Consider the following 20,573-nt stretch of genomic DNA (forward strand, 5'->3'; position numbering starts at 1 on the left):
GGAACAGCATGGTGCAGTGGAAGCCAAATGAGAACACATTTAATATGCTTTAGCGGGTATGTGATTACTGAGCAACTTAAAGAAAAGATCAGTTTGTTAATATCTATCTTTAAAATCTACATAGCATGTTACAGCAGAACAAATATGAAAGCAAGGGGGAAAAAAAGAAATATAGTCACTGGATCATGTCAAATAAAACAAACTTCTAGAAATTAGCCTAGGCTGAAAACAATTTAGTTGCTTTTTACAGTATGAACCAAATGCACTGCTTATATTTCCCACCAGATGGCAGTAATGGTGCAGTAAATGTGGCATTATGACAGCGTGATCCATCCCACTCATCTATTAACATATTAATGGATGCAATTCCATGCCATAAAAATTGCTTTCATGTATCTTGGCTCTGTGCTTAAGAACACAGTGCTCATGTGCATGAGAGAGTGAGAGACTGAGACTGTGTCATGGAAATATTTGAATATAGTGGGTACATTTTCTGTATCTGAACATGAGTAATTACACGAGTGACCTACCGCTAGGATCTTATCCCCAATCTGCAGACGGCCGTCCTTATGAGCGGCTCCGCCTTCGATGATCTTGGTGACATAGATGCTGTTGTCTCCGGGTATGTGCTGGTTGCCTACCCCTCCGGCGATGCTGAAACCTAAGCCTGGGAACAAAGAGCCAAAGCACCGAGTAAGCAAAGTGCGTATAGGTTAATATGGAGCAGATTTCATAAATCCCTTAGTGACATTAAAGCATCTGTAATCCCTCACACAAGCAGCCATACCCAGTGAACACGTGCACTCACCTTTGGGGCCTTTGATGAGTTTGATTTCAGTCACTTTTTCTGCAGCAGGTTTCCTCCGAAGGACATAAAGGCGGACAATGGCACCTGCCTCTTTCAAAGCCTCCACGGCCTGGCTGTGTGTCACCTCCCGCACATCCACATCGTTCACGAAGAGGATGCAGTCGTTCACACTGGAGGAGACAGAGAGCAGAGAGTCAGCAAAACTGCAGGCTTGTTTTCATATAAAGAAAATAAATGTAATACATCGCCACAGGAGGCTTAAGACACTCAATCTGCAACAGTCGCTCTGTCAAGGATCTAGTTTCACCACAGACATCCTGCCTCCGTCTCGCACAGTCCAAGAAACCAAAGTGTTAGATTAGATTAGGTTATGGCAGCCAGTGCAGGGCAGGTGTGTGAGAGCAGGGAAACAATACTGAGCTCATCATACCAGAGAATTCACAGATGACAGTAGCAGCCACAACACTAATGATGCATGATTGGAAATATCTCATTTTAAAATATGTGTCGGATAAATTTTCCTGACAGGTATTGCGATTGTGGTGAGATTTGTGACATATGTTTTAAAGTTCAATGTGCACACTTTAAATATGTCCAGGGGCATCAAAACTAATACAAGAATGACATGAACTACAGGATTAGCTGATATTAAACATAACACAAGGATATTTTACTGTTTGCACTGATGCTGTAAGAACATGTACTGTCATCTGTGTGTAGGGCGCACCTGAGCCTGCCGTCCTGAGCTGCAGCGCCTCCAGGGATGATTTTAGTGATGAAGATGCTGGGGTCGTCGCCCACATGGGGATTGTCTGTTCCCCCTGCTATACTGAAGCCGAGGCCCGAGTTTCCCTAGAACCAAAAACGGACACCGCGATTTGTTTGGCATTTCAGTGAAACTACAGTCCTTTGACGCTGCTCAAATAAATTGTCAAAAATAAGACTCACCCTCTCCAGTGTGATCTCCTCATACTCGATTTCACCTTCTGTCCCATTTACCTGTTGAGAACAAAAAAACAAAGAAATTGAACAGATTAGGTGAATCATGAACTTTCACAATACACTGCATATAATTTACAATCCATAACAATCCATATCCGTGCAAAAGTTCAACCTGTCGAACAATAGCTGCCAAACTTTATTCTCTCTTGCTTTGCATCGACTCTGCTCCAGTGTCTAATTTGCCTTCTGCCTTCACATCAGCTATACCTCTGCAATTAAAAAAGTCCCAGAGGAGAAAGAAAAGCTAAAATAAAAGAAAATCCTCAGACTAACGCTTTTTTAAGGTTGACCTAGAAAACAAACTTTCGTCGTGATGTAGCGGTGCAATAAAACTGATCAGAGGGAGCAGACTTTTTTATTGAAGAGACGGTGCACTTTTTAATTCAATATAGACCAATGTGGCTGAGGCAAGGAGGAACAACATTAATGCATGTACTGTCAATGTTGAGAACTTTTAATAACAAGTTGCATGACACTAAAGACAGAAATGTTGCCATATAGTGCTATTTCAGTGCATAACCAGGTAGAATTTGTAATAAAATTGTGCGTAACTGTAATAAAAACACATTTTGTAAAAAACGTTCAACTGAATATATGTAATATTCTTATTTCATTTTATTTATTTATTTGTTTGGGACATGTACAAGTAAACACGGTTTGCTGGATTTGTCCCACCCTTGTACTCTCTTTCAACCTGTGCAGACACAGGCAGAACATAAAAACTCCAGACAGAAAGCCCTAACATGGTCCAGGGATCAAACCTGGGACCTTTCTTCATTTACAAAGCTTTCCTGGTCACTTTCTATCTTCTCAAATATTTCTGACTTTTACCTTTAACCCTAACCAGACCCTGGGGTGGTGCAGGTTGTTACTAAAGCTACTATTTACCAATGCATTACAAACAGCTTCATTGTGTGTACCGTATTTTCTGGACTATAAGTCGCACCTTTTTTCATAGTTTGGCTGGGGGTGCGACTTAGACTCAGGTGCGACTTATATATCAAAAATATGTAATCCCACAATGTTTGTTATTTTCACACTGACAGCCGTTAGAGGGCGCTCTAGGCTTGTGTAACAGTATCTGCTGCTCCTGCACGGTTGTACAATGACAAATGAAGCACTTACTTACTTACTGTACCACTGAAAAAAAAAAAAAAAAACGGTAAAGTTTGGAGTGAGCGAGAAACTTGTGAGGGGCTAGCGAAAAGCAGAGGTTACTCTTACTGCAATGAAGAAAACAAAAAAAAGCTAATCACAGCTAAAAGCTCGATGTCCACAGCCAGAGGAACGAGTTCACAAATGGGTGCTTGAACAACGTGATGCCGGGAGAGGCTTGTCAAGGGCAGTTACGCCTCTGTGCCCAGACAGTTACTAGGCTGGTGCGACTTGTACACCAGAGCGACTTGTAGTCCGGAAAATACGGCAGTTACTAAATCTATTACAAAATGTGTTGAGAGGTTGCTACAAGCTGCAGTTTTCGGGCACAATGAACACCAGGAAAACACATTTTGAACAGTTGTATGCCGCTAAACACACCACCATATATTTCAAAAGAAGTAGGCCGGCGATAATACAAAACAGATATTAAGACGCTTAATTTAGTGCAACATATTAACTTAATGAGAGTGTGATTAAGCCTAATACTTACATATGGCGAGCCGTCGAGTGTGTCAGTGTTCACCACCACAGGAGGAGTGTTTCCCTGGGGACACAGACAGAAGAGAAAAGTCATTAAGGAATAATGGGGAACGGGGAAGCTATTGTGGGAGAATATCTCAAAGATGAGGAGTCCAGGCCGGCACTGGCAGCTATAGAAGCACTTAGTTGTGCTCTCATTTCGATTGCCACCTACGAAAGGAGTTTGTTAGTTTTCACAAGGGGTCTGCAACTGTTAAAACCCTGTGAGCTACTTTTATCAATGTTGAGAAATGTTAATGCTCTGGGGGTGCTTGAGTGACAATGAGAAGGAGACGGAGTCCTTTCAAGGAACCGGTGGGAGCTGTCGAGCTACAGGTTGGAGATTCTAGATTAACAGACACAAAGCTGACTTGACTTCTATATGATTTCATAATATTTGAGGACATCTATGGCCATATACAGTCCTTTGTTTTACCAATGTGACGCACCGCCACCTCACCTCACCCCCCCACCAGCCACAGTAACAGCGCACAGTGACAGTCTCCCAGCACTTTCCCAAATGATCAGGAAACTGTACGTCAGTGACAGACAGCTTGATGACTACACAGCTAGAACAAAGAGAGTTGTCTATGAAGTAACTGATATGTTTTGACAATTTGGTTTGAGGCCATATTTTATCACTGATGGATTGTACAGCTACACAGAAGCCACACAGAATGATATCACAAACAGATATGTTCAAAAACAATCAATGCTGAACACCGGGGCAACATAAAAGCAATGCAGTCTGACAGCTGTGCCTTTTTATTTATGCTACATACAATGGCTATGAAGATCAAGGTATATTATCATGTCATTTTCTCATTTTGATCCATAAAAACAACACTCAAGTCTGCATTACGTTTGAAAGAGGCAATTTGCATCAATGCAAGATGAAAGGTTTTCCAAATGAAAGAAAACAATAAGTGAAAAAATATATTATATAATAACATATGGCGAACATAAAGGGCAGTGTATACAGCAAAAACAAAACACTACAGAGATAACCTGTAAGGAAAAGCAAACGGTTACTGTAAATTAGTGTAAAAAGTCAATCCATGGTGCCAACACATCACTCTAAAGGATGGGGAAAAGTAAGTTTCTAACCAGTGCCCTGTACATATTGCAGCTGTATTATTAACTTAATGGGACTATTCCTAATTTTAAACCTTTTTAGTCAAAAATATGACATATACTTCATTAATCCCCGTAACGAAATTCGTTCTCTGCATTTGACTCATCCTCAATCTGTTGGGGCAACCAGGAGCAGTGGGCAGATGTGGGGCCAACAACACCTGGCTGGAGGATTAACCTATTGTACATGTTTTTAGTGGCAGAGGACACCGGAGGAGACTTTGCAGACAGGAGGGGAACCTGCAAACTCCACACAAAAAAGGCCCTGTGTGGCAGGGAATCTAACCCGGGACCTTCTAGCTGGGAAGCACGAGCACTAGCCGCTGGACTTGCACAGAGCTCCAGTACAATTCAAGGTTTTATGGTAACATTTATCTTTTAAAAATGAATGTGAAATCTTAGTTCAATATGAACAACGTTGGCAATTACATTTGAAATAAAGGCTCAGCTCACTATCTACATTTTAAAGATGTCCAGGGGCAATAATAACATTGGAGAGAAGAGAGAAATATCATCTGTTCAGCCATTACTAGAATCATACATTACAGAGCATGTGTGCAAGTTTTAAACACAGAATCACCTCATTAAGGAGATAGGCTAGTGCCAAATATAATGTATTGTCTATTCCTAATGCCAAAATGTCACAACAATCTGTTAACACCTATACAGTGTTAAGATATAAATGTTCTTGTGCAAAAGCTAGTTACATTATTACCTCGTCCAATAAGCCATGCTGCTGAACATTACGTCAAAATCATCTTTATCTAGAGACTGAAATAATGAGTATAGCCAGCAGAATTCTAGGGCCGGTGCCAGGCAGTTTTCCTGCAGGGATTGTGACAAAGCCCTCCCTTCTCTCTCTTTGCTCTGTCAACTCACTGGACATCAAGCTTGTTAGGATTTACAGTGTTTGGCTGCAGTCGCCCACCTATATTTTAACACCAACCTATTCAGCTAACTCCTCACCGTCATGTTTCACAGACGCCACTCACGTCCATGCCCACCCTATAATTTACACTCTGCTTGATTAATATGCGGTGAGTTGAATGCCATGTGAGCTTAATCTACTTTAGTTTATGTTAAGTTATATGGTATCCGCATCATTTAACCCACAGTTAAAAGCTTCCTAAGCCAGTTCGCACTATGACGCTCTTAAGTCTGGACAAATGGACTGGATGAAGTGAAGAAAGACATTTGAATTGACAAGTATCCGATGCAGCCCTAGCACAAAGGGCCACAATGATAATTTAATCAAAGTTATTAGCTCCCAATATACAGAGCATATACTGTACGTGGTTCTCTTTATAAATGTTGTTTCTAATATAGCTAATAGGTGTCCTGTGCAAGCCGCTGTGTTTTGAGCAGTAGCTAGTATTGTCTGGAGATCAAGATTAATGTTCAGACATATAGGGCACAAACAAAGACGTTTTTCCAGTTCCGATATTAATACCAATACCTGGGTTTTTGGACTGAGTATTTGACCAAATCCAATACTAAGCAGATACATTGAAGTAACACAAAGTGAGCAAATAACCAAACTGTTACAGACATGTTGCCTCGTAGGACATGATTGCTATACATAGTGAGGGCTGTCCTCTGTAACCTGACAAATCCAGAATGATACCCATCTGTGTTTTTTTTATACACAGGGATATCAGTCTGGGTCTCACCCCCTTGCTCAGATTTGTTTATTTGTTGTCACGTGTTGTTCGCGAGCAACGCCATTCTTTGGACACGGAAATGCCCTCAATAACAGTCCACAGATGGTGCACAGGGACAGAGGTTTTTTTCCAATTTGGGATATATGTCCAAAAACATATATAGTACGCAAGTTTCGTGATTTATAATCCTGTTCGAACATTAGTGCGGAACCACTAATAACACCACAACAAAAACAAACACACGTCCGCACTTCGCTGATTGGTTTATTCCACTTCCCGTTTGCTCACATTTGCTCCACCTCAGAATGCAGTTGATGCCATGGTCACCAGACTGTGGATTTCCAGGTTACGTCCTCTCTTCTCTGGCAAATTAGAGACTAGCAGTCTGTTCACGTCACGTTAGTATCAGTTCATAGCGCTTTGGCCCAGGGTTGAGCTCGTCTCAAAGCTTGTACTTGGTTGACACTGGTTGGCCCGGGTCTGGCTGGTGGAAACACACGACTACACGGGTCTAAGTAAGAAGTGCCAGTGGAAAAGCGGTGTCAGTGGCCTATCAATGTGTTTCGTTTGCTTATAGCTACAAACAGCCCTGTGTGCTGTAACTACTGTTAGCCAATAAGATAAAATGCTTGTATAACACCAACCACCTTTTTATTCATGCTATAAACGCGCTCTCTTAGCCTCCAGCATTGATTGTTAAACTGTTACCTTTGGAGAAGAAGGAAAAAAAAAAAGCCAATATCATTAAGAAGAAGAAGGAGCTGAGCTGGACATTACCCAAAGGCTGCATTAGTGAGGCCATAACGCAGCGTGTCCAACACACCTCACAGCAGCTGAGGAGGCTTGAAGACATAAAAGCCACCCAGGCAACATGCAAACTAACGACCTCTGTGGAAAATATGCAAAGTCCGAGTGCAGAGCTTTGTCAGCAGCTTTCGAACTGCAGGAGTGAGCTGAGATGGATGCAATGGAGGGAGCGCACAAATTGAAGCCTGACCTCTACCTTCAGGGCTGTACTGTGCAATAAGGGGGCGGGGGGGGGGGGGGGGGGGGGGGGGGGACGACATAAGAAAAGAGAGCGGTGCACCGTGCAACAGCAAGGTGCAATTTAGTGAGTCAACTCAGATCACAGACGATTTCGTAACAGGGAAACTAAACCGCGCGGTGTTTGTGTGGAGACGAGAACGAGGTTAATTCCGCTCTCAGTTCAGGCACAAGGCTCGCATAATTTGTTTCCTATTGAATCATGGGTAATTTGGGAGTGCGCGAGGGAAGATTATAGCCTGCGTTGTGAGGTCATTTACTGTTTGTTGGAGAGAAACTGAATTTTGGGAGATTAAGGCCAGATACGCATCTCTTCCCAAACATGAAACCGCAGCAACATCTGATTAGCATTCATGAATTTGATTTCAGACATATGATTACCCAGGCTCTTTGTAGTGCAATGCAATTAAAGAATTTGCACAACACTAAATCAATGCTTAAAAAAAAAAAAAGGCTGCCTACCCGCTTGTAATACCGTCGTTTCTTGGCTTTCCGTACATTTTCGAAGAAGCGGGAGCCCATCTTTTTGGCATACCACACAGACATGAACATTTTGCAAGAATATGGACATTTGAAGCTACGATAAAATCCCCCAAAATACAACCATGCTTAGGCGAGTGTCAGTCTATGAAAATGTCAAACCGATCATGGCTTGACAAAATCATCATCAATGCGAGCCACAAAGAAGCAGGGAGGCCATGAAGCTGTAATGTTAAATCCCAAAAGGCAGACGAGGAAGCCGGTAGTATCTTCTGCTGAGTCAAGGCTGGAGTCTCAAAAATGACTCATCACTATTTTCCGTCCCCAAGATCTGATCGAGAAGCAAAAACAGGCATTCCCAAACGGACTCTTTAGGCTCTCCCATGTCTTCCGCTGGACTGCGTTTGGTTTAGTCCCGGCCGGTGCTCTGTGCTCCTGGAGAATGCAGTTCATATTTTCTGCCTCTCCTTGTACGGTGCACCCCTCCCATCCCCGCTCCCGAGGAAGAAAGGCAAAAGGAGCGGAGCAGGGAAAGTTTGATGGCAATTACTTAGCTGTCTGTGTGCGTAAAAGTTAGAGGTGCCGATGTGAGACAGGGCATTTAGGCTCAGCAGAGCAGGGACAAGCAGCTCCTATACTGTGAGTGCCTCAGAGCATTCATAAGTGAGAGTGGGCTCGGCGCCTTTTCCCGAGCCCAAACAACCAGAACAGTATTTTAACTCTAAATTTGAGCTGATTCGGGTGGAGGGAATACTTAACTTCAGCTCATTATAAAAAAAAATGTTTCTAATTTTGAAAAGATAGTAATTAGTCTACAGTGAATACAAATTGCAGTGGTAAAGAGAGTGTTCTTGACTGTGCTAAAGCAAAACTATAATATCAACACATACTTTTCAAACATTTTGAAACATTTGTTATTTGCAGACTCGTAGCTGGATTCTAGGATTAACAATCAAAATCCTAGAAAGTCCTTAAACTCCAAACCAGTTTCCTCACAGTGTGCTCACATAATGCAAAGTCAATTACTACTGCATACTTGGAGGTAGTATCAATTCTGACCCACAGAGGGGGAAGCCAAAAAGAAAGCATCCTCAAGATTCCTCAAACCGCTAACCCGACTCGGCAACTCTGTTATAAAGCTATCACCCTGTATTATCATCTTAATATTTCACGACTGTGCTGAGGCCATATGATGCATTTACTGCTTACAGTTGTTCTTTCCATCTGACTTAAACTGGGGATGGACAGACAGGCTTGTCACACACAGGGACAGATGTAAGGACACTGTGAAGGACAAGCTGTCAGCTGACATCCTCATTTTGCTCAATAAAAAAAAAATCCTCCTCCTACCTATCTCATCTCCTTTCCCATCATGACTGTCTCTCCCCTTCTCTGTTCGCCATTCAGCACTAGCTCTCCTCTCTCTCTCGTCCTTTCGACTGTAGCGTGCACATTTCCCTCCCCACCTCTGTCTGTCCCTGAGGACCTGAGCGACTGCTGCTGCTCAGTAATTACACCACAGCTGCAGGGAAATATTTAAACATTTATTAAAGAAAAGCCGGGAGGATGCAGCAAATGAAGACAGAGTGATCGCAACCTTATAGGAGAGAAGGCAGGATAATGGAGCGCTCTTGGGAAAATAGTACACACACAGCAGTTGAATACTTCATCAAAAAGCGTGCTTTGATTGGTGTCTATGTAAAGACATCTTGAGAGCATTTCTTTCAATGTATATAGGCTGAATTTTGATAAATCACATAGGAAGATTTACATCATTAAGTTTTACAAGTAAAAGATACAGCCTGTGTTTACTGAAATCTTTTGAAATGAACAAGTCACAAACAACTCAGCCTTTCTGTGTTTGTCTGTTGTGAAATCAAAGTCAAACTACACTGTCTGGCACAGTAAACTTTCAGGACAAAACTATCAAACTGAATCCGAGATTTGGGCATACTGTATTTGATTAGTGCACCTTTTCCAAAGTGACAAAGTGTAGTCGTTCAATGCTAAAAGACCTCTGCTAAATCATCTCCAACACTGTGCACCTGTTCTTATTGTGGCTAACTCTTATTCCGGCTGCAGTAAATCAATGGAGGCTCAAGCGAAACTAGCAAAGCCCCCACCATTCAGGCAATAAAGCCACAGACTAACGACACTACCTACACATCAGCGAAGAACCGCGGACCTGCTGCAAACACATCTATGTGCACGAAGGATGCTGCAATGCATCTTGGGAGCTCGACATGTTTCATTGAAGCAGCGTGGAAAATTGGCTGCATGCATTTGTACAAACAAGTACGGGCCAGATGATGGAGTGTGTAGGAAGACATTACTCTTGCAGATGGCAGAGTGGTTATTGCCCGTGTGCAGAACAGTGGGACTACAAAAGGCAGCTATTGGAAAGAATGTATTCAAGGTCAGTATATGTTGCTGGCTCACTGAATGCACCATGATGTACAAGTATCCAACGACTGTCTCTCGAAAGCTGTTGTGCAAATATAATTTAAGCGTTGTATAGTATACACAACGCAGCTCTGTTACATGTTTGAATTAATAAATGTCTTCCTCAGTCTAAAGTTTGAGCCAAAAAACTGAAAGTGATTTCACGGGCTGCTCGTAAAAATGTTTTATTAGAGAAGGAGCCGTGCCATCTTTTCAAGGTTAGGGAAGTCAGTCTGCTCAGTCAAACACTGACACCTACAGGACTGCTGTACTTTCACTGAAACAATGTGTTTTATTCTACTCTTGTTTAAGTTTGTACAAATAGAGTAGAATATTTAGGGCAGTCTTGCTAAATACAGAACGTAGCTGACAATTTTCAAACTGGGTCATTCATTTATAGCACACTAGCCTTATAGTTCATGATTAAAGCAAAAGGAGTCAACGTAACTTCAAATGTTACAAATGTGGCAACATTATAGAAAAATCAAATTAATCAAGTCTTATGCAATTTGCTGGATTGTTCAATATTAAAAATCTTAAATGAAATGATTATATGGGATTTCCAACAAGACTTCTTTGTGAACTATTATTCTCTACACAGCTTTACACTTTTTTCTTTATGAAAGTGTGTTCAGGTTCAGGTGTTTGTCCTGAGCCGCTGCGACTGAGCCGCGCCGCTACTGTGGGCCAACCAGACCAGCATGTTTTTAGAGGTAGGGAAAACTGAAGCACCCGAGGAAACCTGGCAGGCTGACTTCTGATCCTCTGAAACGGTGCAGCACCCCCTGGGTTTGTCCCTGTTTCAGAGCGTGGTGTCCTGCACTGGTCAGTTCTTCCACCGCCTCCTTCCTATTTGTCCCTTCCTTGTTTCCTGTAGCTCCTCTTGTGCCGCCTCCACTGTGCTGCAGGTGTGGGGGGCTCTTGGTGCCTCTTCAGTGTTTCAGAAGAAGAAATGTGTACGTCTAAAATGTCTTTAGCTCATAGGTTAGCTGTTTAACACGGCAAACACATACAAAAGCATCCAGCAAAACAATGTGGAACACAAAAACCACAGAAAAAGGCAAAAAACGCAGCTGTACCAAGGGAGAGGGAGGTTACTGCTTGTTTGCACATTGCCAAAACACACTAATATGTATTCCTTATTACTGCAAAAGATGGATATACAAAATAGATACATTTCAAATAGAAGAATTAATTCCTGACATGAAAGACATTATTTGATATTTTCTTTTCTTAAATCCTGCGTTTTGAGCATGTGGTTTGTTGTACTTCAGAGAGCACTGTTGATGAATAAGACTCTAATGATACCCTTTGGCAGATAAAAACTTTTATCCATGACCCAAATAAAATCCAGTGTTTATGCAGAGTTGTGCAAGACAGAAATAAAATGATTGATGATTATGAAGACATTGATATCACTGCACAATGACCTCCCAATGTTCGGGCCGTGTTAAAGATAGAAAGGCGGCGGTTGGTGGGACGTAGCCCTGCTGGAGCTGACTAATAGACCAGTCCTAGGACATATGAGGCTGAGGCGACACAAATCAATGACAATGGCGGATGAGGATGGTAGTGCTGAGTCTTTCGACGGCACGGGGCGGCACGGGACGCTTTGCTCTTACCAGTGTGGAAACAGCGGAGGTGTACATTGGCGTGTGTCCCGTAGACATCAACACTGGCTGCAAGATAACAGAAGGGAGAGGGTAATTGTGTGGGGCATGTGGATGGACACGGGGCGGAGGGGGAGCGGCTGTGACTTCAGGGCACGGAGCTTCACACCTGCTGCAACATGTGTCCCATACAAACAGGCTCCAGCTGATGTCACACTCAAGGGGACAGTATGGGGTGAATGACTCTTTCTATAAGCAGTAAATATGATCAATACATAAAGACCAGGGAAAAGCATGCTTGGTTAGGTTTTGCATTGCACACATTTGCAAAGAAACAAGAAAACAATGTACAGTACGCTTTCCTTTTTCATCTTCACATGAGCATCGTGCCAGATAAAAATAAATGTTAACAAAAGAGGCAAATGTACCAAAAATAACCCATCAACAATGACTACCTCCTATTGAGCTCATGGTTCTACGGCTGCTTAAACAGTTGCTCAGGAAAGTGTTCACCTACTGGTCTAAAGGTTTGTGGATCGATTGTAAAAAAAACACATTTTACAGCAAAAGGACACCAGCACACATCGGACACTCCTCAGAGCCAGGTCCCTCTCCATAAGAAAAGCACAGACTGTTGGAGCGCTTGTATCCACTGATTGTTCACAGTGTAGCTGGAGGTGGATTAGTGCAGCTCCTTGTATCTGCAGATGCTATCGGCGCTCCTACACTGCCTAATATAGAAACACACTGGGCCATGCTATTATTGACTCTGATGCTGCGGGCTCTCAGGTTGATTATGCCAAATATCGCGGCAGCTGAGAGAGTTAGAGCAGGTAGCAAGTAAGAGGTCGGGCTAAACAGGAAAGTGATACGTACAGCATACAGTTTATAGAGTGATTTACACAAGAGAATACGCCAGAAATTACAAAAGCACATGCGGGGTATCTGGGACATTACATGAAAGTAAACAGCTGAACTAACTCTTGACTGCTTTTATAGCTTTAAGCCATGTCCAGACATTTTTCACAGGGGGCTTAGGTTTTCTAGGGTGGACTCTGGGGGAACAGGCCTAGCAAAAGCCCCTGCTCCCACCTATACTTGTTACAATGACATGTGCTTCTACCAATATTCTCTTCACATTGTCTAAGGTGGCATCAGGGCCAGGTCTTTAAGGCATTAAGCAAAAACTTAAAATGACAAAGAAATATGTACATTTCAGAACTTGTATGCCTATTTGTGTGCTTATTCATTTCAACATATTTGTATTTGGTTGTTAGGCTTCTTGTTGAATTGGCACACATTTCCAGAGATGGTGCTTTTACAATGAGTTTCATAATTCTACCCAATAACCTCTAAAACGAACATTTTATTGCAGGAAAGAGCTGGCTTTAAGGTCTAAATAAAGAGAGTAGGTTACAACTCTGCTAAGCACCACACCAAATACACTTCAATATGCGTCCGTCAATGAAAAAGGTTTTGACACGCCAGCCCTACACCTGCATTAACATAGTACACAAATGCATTTAGTATAAATTAAAACCTGAATTTAAAAACTGAGTTTCAACAAATAGTTCTCAAAATATGGGTCAGGCAATTTATTTTTCTGAAAAAGTTGTTGGAGAGGAAAAGACATCTCTTTTATATACAATTAAAAATAATCATCTCAGAACAAATCTCATCAAACACACAGTAAACACGGTCTATGATAAAAAAGAAAGAAAGTAAAGTACATATACAGTATTATATACTGGCAGATTAGTGACATAAGTTTGTCACTGAAGCCCATAACCGTGATCGACAAGATATCGACAAATCACTCCTAACAGTTACAAACTGTCCCCTGTGAGCATACACAACAAACTCCAATAGGATCTGTCGTCAGCGAGGTCACTATGGGTCAATAGAGGTCGCTTAAAAGAGAAAACAGTTCTTCTTCTGAGCTGCTGTTCAAGCATTTGTACCAGCTTATGCTTACAGAGAACAAAATACTATCTAAAACTGCAAAGATTTGATTTGATCAGTATTAAACAGAAGTTCATATAGAAGTAGGTAAATGACATGGAGACAGTGGTTTAGTTTGCATGTACAAACAGTTCAGTTGGTCATCGCTAAAGCAGTCCGGGAACTGCCTGTGATCATGTTGCTCCTGATGTCAGCTGGATCGCTGCTACAGAGGCATAAGTCTGTCTGACCCTGTCAATGTGGGCTTCTTTGTCAGAGAGGTCTGCTCCTCTTTAATGCATAACAATGTGTTTGACTGGCAAAAATATTCCCCTGAGCCACATTAAAGCAATGTAAAATAGAAGGAAAGAACACATTATTTGCTATTTGCTAGTATTATGTCCAGCATGTTGGAACAATAAAAAGATGTGTGTGAACAAATAAGCAAATAAAGCCTTTATTGGAAAGTAAATACTATCTTTAAAATTAGACATGGCTTTTGTACATTCTCTTAATGACCTGTTTTGCTGTTGAGCAAAGAGGCAACAACTGCAATTAAAATAAATAGCTGAACACCAAAACATGGGCCACATGACAATTCTTGCAATTGATTTCACAGAAGGTCACAAACACTATTAAACTCAGAGCCATTAGGGATGTGTACGCGGCTAAAGGTATAATTGTGACCTGCTGCTTGCATAACAGCGTGCGACACCCACGACATGATGAGGTGCGCTCACCTTTGAAGGAGCTCATGTTTACGTTGGACTGATACAGTGCCTACAATGAAGTGCTGACAGCTCTGTGTACAAAGCTGTTGTATTGTGTCACTATTGATTGACTGATGTACAGGGTGCCGGGCAGTTACCTTGACAGGAGAGATGTGTGTGTGAGGAGTGTAGCCATGGATGGCCTCCATGGCGGCGAGGTTCTTGTCGCTCATATGAAGCATTTCGGCACTTTTCCCTGGAGCCAGATGAGCTGGACTGTGCTCCAAGGGGGGCGTCTCCTCATCCTGGTACCGGTACTTCTGCACAGACAAACACAAGCAACACTTAGTCATTATGTACATGCTTATCTGGTGCATCACATAACACATCACACGCCGTGTAACGCCTACAAGCGCCAAGTGAAGACATCATAGAGACAGAGGCCTGAAAATGGGGCCATTGTGTGTCATCAAGCCGTCCTCCACACGCACATAAAGCAGAGCTGTGACTCAGAGCGGCTCCACAGCATCACATCATGCCGTTGCACTTCCTAGTAACCTCACTCCCCACCGATACCCCACACCTGGGCTCGCTGCCAGCTGCCCACGGTTCCAGCCACACTCTGTAGGACTCATCCTAGGTGTGAGGACGCAAAAAAGTGCACAAAGCCTTTTCTATCAATGCATCAGAAGGTGGGCAGGTCACGGCGGTCCTGGGGTGAGGGCTTGTATTCAGACACTCACAGTCACAATACGCTCTGCTGCTCTGTCGATGTGGAGTAACCACATGTAGAGAATACACTTCAGATGAGATCTGGTGGTCACGTCTGTCGCTGTCCTCTCTTCTTATTTGGCACAGACAGAGGGGCAGACAGAGGGGTGGGGGGACTGAGGGGGCATCACAGATCCTCTCTCGCTGCCTAGCAACCGGAGCAGAGATGCAGAGCCACAGTTGGGGCTGCCAGCACTGGTCCTGGATTATATTACACTGAGACAGCATAAAGACAAGGAGTGAAACCGAGATTCAGGAGCGGGGGAGGGAAAGGACCAAAATGACAAAAGAATAGGAAGAGACGCAGGGCACAGCAGCTCTGAGTGGGGGACAGACTAGAGGATTTGCTGATAGCAACAATCTGTAATTACACACCGTTAATAGAAATGATTGATCCCCCTCGTTATTATGCACCCCAGAGCGTCACCGTGCCACACAAACAATAAAATGTAAATACCAAACAGCAGGTACGCACTGTCTGCAGGTTTTGAGGATTAACATGAACTGGGCTATCCTTGTGTAGCAGAGTGAGAGCCCTGTCCTCAGTCAGCTCCTGTAAACTGTTCATATCCCACTGAAGCACACCATCTGTTTCAGCAGAGCTTCAGGTGGCTCGCTCTGGCCATTACGCTCAGCACCTCCTCGGAGCAAAAATCTGTTCATTCATGAATATTTTCTGTACTGGGGTTATTTAGATGCCGGAGTGTAGAAGTTGAAATATAAAAAAATACAACATTAAATACGACAACAGTGATGAAGCACAACAAGCACTGCTATCGCTCCCTTTACCGCTGATGCACTGATGTATAATTCAAAAAAATCTGTTTAAAAACTGCATTAAGGATAATTACACAGCTAATGCTTATTTTTATTTTCAATAAAGCAGCTGGCAGCAATAAAAACTCCTCTAATGGTAGCTATGGGCCAGAAAACCACTACAACACAATACCTGAGGGGTTTCCGGGCTTTATGGTACTAACACAACATAATGAACTGAAATATACAGCATCAAAGGTCGACAGAAAACGGGCCTCTACAGCCTGCGTCTTGGGCCTCTTGTGCAAATGCAGCAATAAGGCCTCTGCTAAATGAGTTCATAATGCAGAGCTGATGTCATACGCTATCTGCTCTCAGTTTCCACGTTTAAATTACTTTGAATTGTAATGAAGTCTTAACTAACCCGATCCCTCTGGCATATCATTTTCCCTACAATAACAATCCCAATGCAGGTGAGCTAATGCAAGCATATAGTAACTATCACCTGTGCTGCTGCTTTTATAGCCTCACTTCACTGTGAAACTGTGATATTCATTATTTGTTTATTTGATATGGACATAACAACTGCATAGGACAAACCAGATACATTGTTTTTTTGTGTTATCGCAAAACTGCTAATTTGCAACACTTGTCCATAGGAGGCAATCATCAATCATCAATAAACAGATGCACCGATCCAGCTTTATTGATACAAGCGATACTGGGCTTTGAGTATCTGCCGATCTCCGATATTTTCCAATACCAAGAGACTTTCTTAAAAGTGGCTTTTTCTGAGTGAAAAATTGTATTGACTCGTTTCTCCATTTTAAGATCAATAAAGTAATATTTTATTGTCATGATGTTACAGATCAATTATCAAATATATCTATTGATAAACTAATGGATGAGCATTAAACAAGCTTAAAGGAATAGGCCACAGTTTTTACATACTGAGATATGTTCTTACCTTAGCTTTGACGAGTTCTTTAGGACCTGTCTGATCTTCACCCGTGCCTTCAGTCACATAAACACAGCGCAGACGGCGTTAGCATTTAGCCTCTCCCTCTCTCCTCTATAGCTCCAAAACTGGTCAAGATAGAAGCTACCAAGCTCTTCCACGTTTTCCCTATTTAAATATGGTTACGTGAAGTGTTTCACTACAAAGTATAATTACACAAAATTAAACAATTTGAATTTTCTAAACGGATAAAAGGGGGAACTATAATGTAAGGCGTAATAATACCAGGAGTAGTTTGGCATCCGGACAGTAAAGTGAAGATTACTGTGCAGTAAAGTGAAGATTACTGTGCGGATTTCGAACTACTCCTGGTATTATTACGCCTTACAATATAGTTCCCCCTTTTATCCGCTTAGAAAATCCACATTGTTTAATTTTGTGTAATTATACTTTGTAGTGTAACACTTCACGTAACCATATTTAAATAGGGAAAACGTGGAAGAGCTTGGTAGCTTCTATCTTCACCTGTTTTGGAGCTATAGTTGAGAGGGGGAGAGGCTAAATGCTAACGCCGTCTGCGCTGTGTTTACGTGACTGAAGGCACGGGTGAAGACCAGACAGGTCCTAAAGAACTCGTCAAAGCTAAGGTAAGAACATATCTCAGTATGTAAGAACGGTGGCCTATTCCTTTAAGGATCACTGGACTTTTCTACACTGAATATCCTTGTGTATATGACGGGCTTTAGGTTACATTAATATAAACAACTCACATCAAGTGATCTGATCATTATATGTTAGATCAGTTATTTCTTAAACTAAAATACAAACACTTGGCTTCAGCAGTGGTTATTTTATTGTATTAGGCTTCTTTAGGTATTTCTATCATAGTTTCTGAGCCAGCCTTGATTAGTTTCTGTTAGCATTAGCATGCACCCACTAGCATTAGCATACTGATGCTAACCGCGGCATTTTGAGCAATAACAGCGTGCCCATATTCACTTAGATTTAGGTGCTAAAAGTTGTGCTTTTAAGGCATTGAGAGCCAAAACTGGTATCGGTTCAGTATCGGATATTTGTAGCCGATACCCGACATCGTATTTTTTCCAGTATCGGCTCCGATATCCGTTACCAGTGTCGGATCGGTGCATCCCTAATAAGAGCACTAACAGGGTAAACTTACAGCATAATTATCCTGGAGCGCCAACATAAAGCTTTAAAATGTTTTAAATATATTGTACTGTGTGAACAAGAACTGACCAACTTGGGAAATCTAATTCAGTGCATTTTCCCCCCAGATTATTTGCAATTAGATTTCGACTTGGAAAAAGATGATTCAGTTCACAAAGCACATTTTAAAAACCTGCCGGAGCAATACATTTTGAGAAGACTGAAAAGCAAATACGAGAATTGCACATGTTTGTAGAGTTCAAAACAAAATGCGGCTTTTATACATCATATGACCCTTTGAAGAGGAAACGGGATATTTTGCTGTTTGCTGAGGACATCACATACCGATTTGTGAACTCTCAACTTATATTTCAAAATGAATTGTTTGTTCATTGTTGCTTCTTCAAAATTTCCTGTCAAGAACCAGCCCATGACGCAACACTTTTCTCATTTGGCTTTTCATAATCACTGCTGCCCAACACTCAATAATAAAACCCACCAAAGAGAAAACTCACTTATGTTGTGCCAGCGCTAACTTCAGCCTGGGCTCTGGGTACTTCACAGCTCTGACAAGTATTGCATTTTGCGCTGATGTGAAGTAATGCTGATGTGAACCACTTGTTGGCGGATTACTGTTTGTAGAGGTCTAAACTATAGGTTAGATGGTTTTATGTTATAAATCCCACCGGCTACAGTTTGTTTTGTTGTTGTGCCGTTTACATTTGACGTTATAAGACCGACATCATTTCAGCTCCCTGATCTACACCACTTAATTTCTCAAAACATCTTAATAGACAGAGGAGAAATCTGAAGTAGCGTTTTAAATTCTAGCATGTACGTCTAATATGAACTAATACAAATCTGGAAAAAGCCCGGCGATGAAGAAATGAAATTGTCACAATGTTAGTGGATCTACCCAAGTTTTCCTCCTATATGTTCTTTTGGATTACATTCTCACAGCGATAATCCCTGTTAATTCACAAAGGATCAGACACAGAGCTTCGCGGCGCTCTGAGCTCAATACAGCTCTAAAACAGTCTCGAGTGGAAAAAGTGGATTTATGTAAAGAGGTCGACAAACCTCAAATTCCTATATATGAACTCGACTTCTCTCTCTCAGTCGTTCCAATAGTAAGGTCTGGCAGAAACAGCTCCACAATGATGAATATGACATGTTATTCTACAGTCAAACCCTTCCAAATCCCGAGATGCCCCTGAAAACGAATATCATCTTCCTGCAGATTTAGAAATGCATGAGACCAGTTACACAAGCTTTAGACCAACTTATGGCCACACTAAAAACAATTCCTCTGACTTAACGGGTGTTTGTGTTTTAATTATGATTAAGAACATCGCAGGTATTTTGTCAGGCACGTCGGATTGCAGTTTACCCTAATGGTCAAACAGACAAGACAGATCTACAGAGATAGGCGATTCATCTCAGGGACAGACCGCATTCCTCTTCGCGTCAAAACTCCGCAACGCTGCAAGTTATTACAGGAGCTTGACAGTGAAGAACAGCCCTGATACCTGCCTAAACACATTCACTTTTGATTTATTAAGAAACAAACAGAAAGCCTGTTTGTTTTCCCCCTTATACGGCCCAGTGATCGTTTGAGGCCCTCCCCCCGCTGCTCACACAAAGCGTGCACGTTTTTATGCTGAGTTCATACTTTTATGTATGTTGCACTTGTTCTGCCGCTTGTGCCATTAACCCCAGCCGAGCCCTCCAGCTGCCCTGCCTCAAACGCTTGTCCAGCGCTAAGTGATAAATTAGCCGCTTTGTTATATTTTCTTGGAGAGCGGCGCACAAACATGCGGAGGTGTTTTGACAGTCGAATCTGCCATTTACAAACCCCAATACCACGAGGTCAGGGTGATATTAAACTTCTAACTCCGTAAGTGAGACAGATGATGAAAAGTTTAAGTAAGCACATGCACCGTGGCCATGGTTAAGGGCAGATGCTGATAGTCTCCTGTATTAGTAAAGTACAAATAAAATAAATAAATCACAATCACAAAACAAAGAGCCCAGATGTCGATGTAGATTTTTATCATGCTTCGTGTACACAGTAGCTTTATGTTGCCTTTAAAAGGTAAATAAAGCCGTGTTCTTAACCTGAGGGTTCACACTCGACTATGATTGGCTGATTTTATGCACCGATCACTCGCTCAGAGAATGATGAGACAAATAGGAGGGGTGCGTAGAAGGGAGAAGTAGACACCCTTTGTGTCTGCTTTTCGATCATAAAAAGACCTGAATCACAATGTCTCCTCAGATTGTGATTCACCTAAAGACTAAATACAAGATTTTGTACGATATCCTATTTTTTATTCCGCAAGCAAATGTCAACGGTGCATAGAGCCAAGTGCACTCCTGGTGTGGATTGTGAGTTTGGTGTTTTGTTGCGCG

General features: G+C 42.1%; 1 protein-coding gene across 4 annotated transcripts in view; it reads right to left on the bottom strand.

Annotated features, from left to right (window-relative positions):
- dlg4a (discs, large homolog 4a) overlaps window positions 1-20,573 on the bottom strand; it is a 51,712-nt gene that overhangs the window by 8,114 nt on the left and 23,025 nt on the right. For 3 of the 4 annotated variants that reach the window (XM_079565514.1, XM_079565517.1, XM_079565516.1), the window contains exons 2-8: window positions 14,668-14,829; window positions 11,871-11,927; window positions 3,459-3,512; window positions 1,757-1,807; window positions 1,536-1,660; window positions 809-978; window positions 531-667 (exon numbers count right to left, since the gene is read on the bottom strand). In XM_079565514.1, the coding sequence (XP_079421640.1) occupies window positions 531-667; window positions 809-978; window positions 1,536-1,660; window positions 1,757-1,807; window positions 3,459-3,512; window positions 11,871-11,927; window positions 14,668-14,829 (756 nt within the window). The remainder of the gene's footprint in view (window positions 1-530; window positions 668-808; window positions 979-1,535; window positions 1,661-1,756; window positions 1,808-3,458; window positions 3,513-11,870; window positions 11,928-14,667; window positions 14,830-20,573) is intronic. The other variant, XM_079565515.1, reaches the window with a different exon arrangement.

This window comes from Gobius niger (genome assembly GCF_951799975.1).
Source record: "Gobius niger genome assembly, chromosome: 11".
Lineage (NCBI taxonomy): Eukaryota > Metazoa > Chordata > Actinopteri > Gobiiformes > Gobiidae > Gobius > Gobius niger.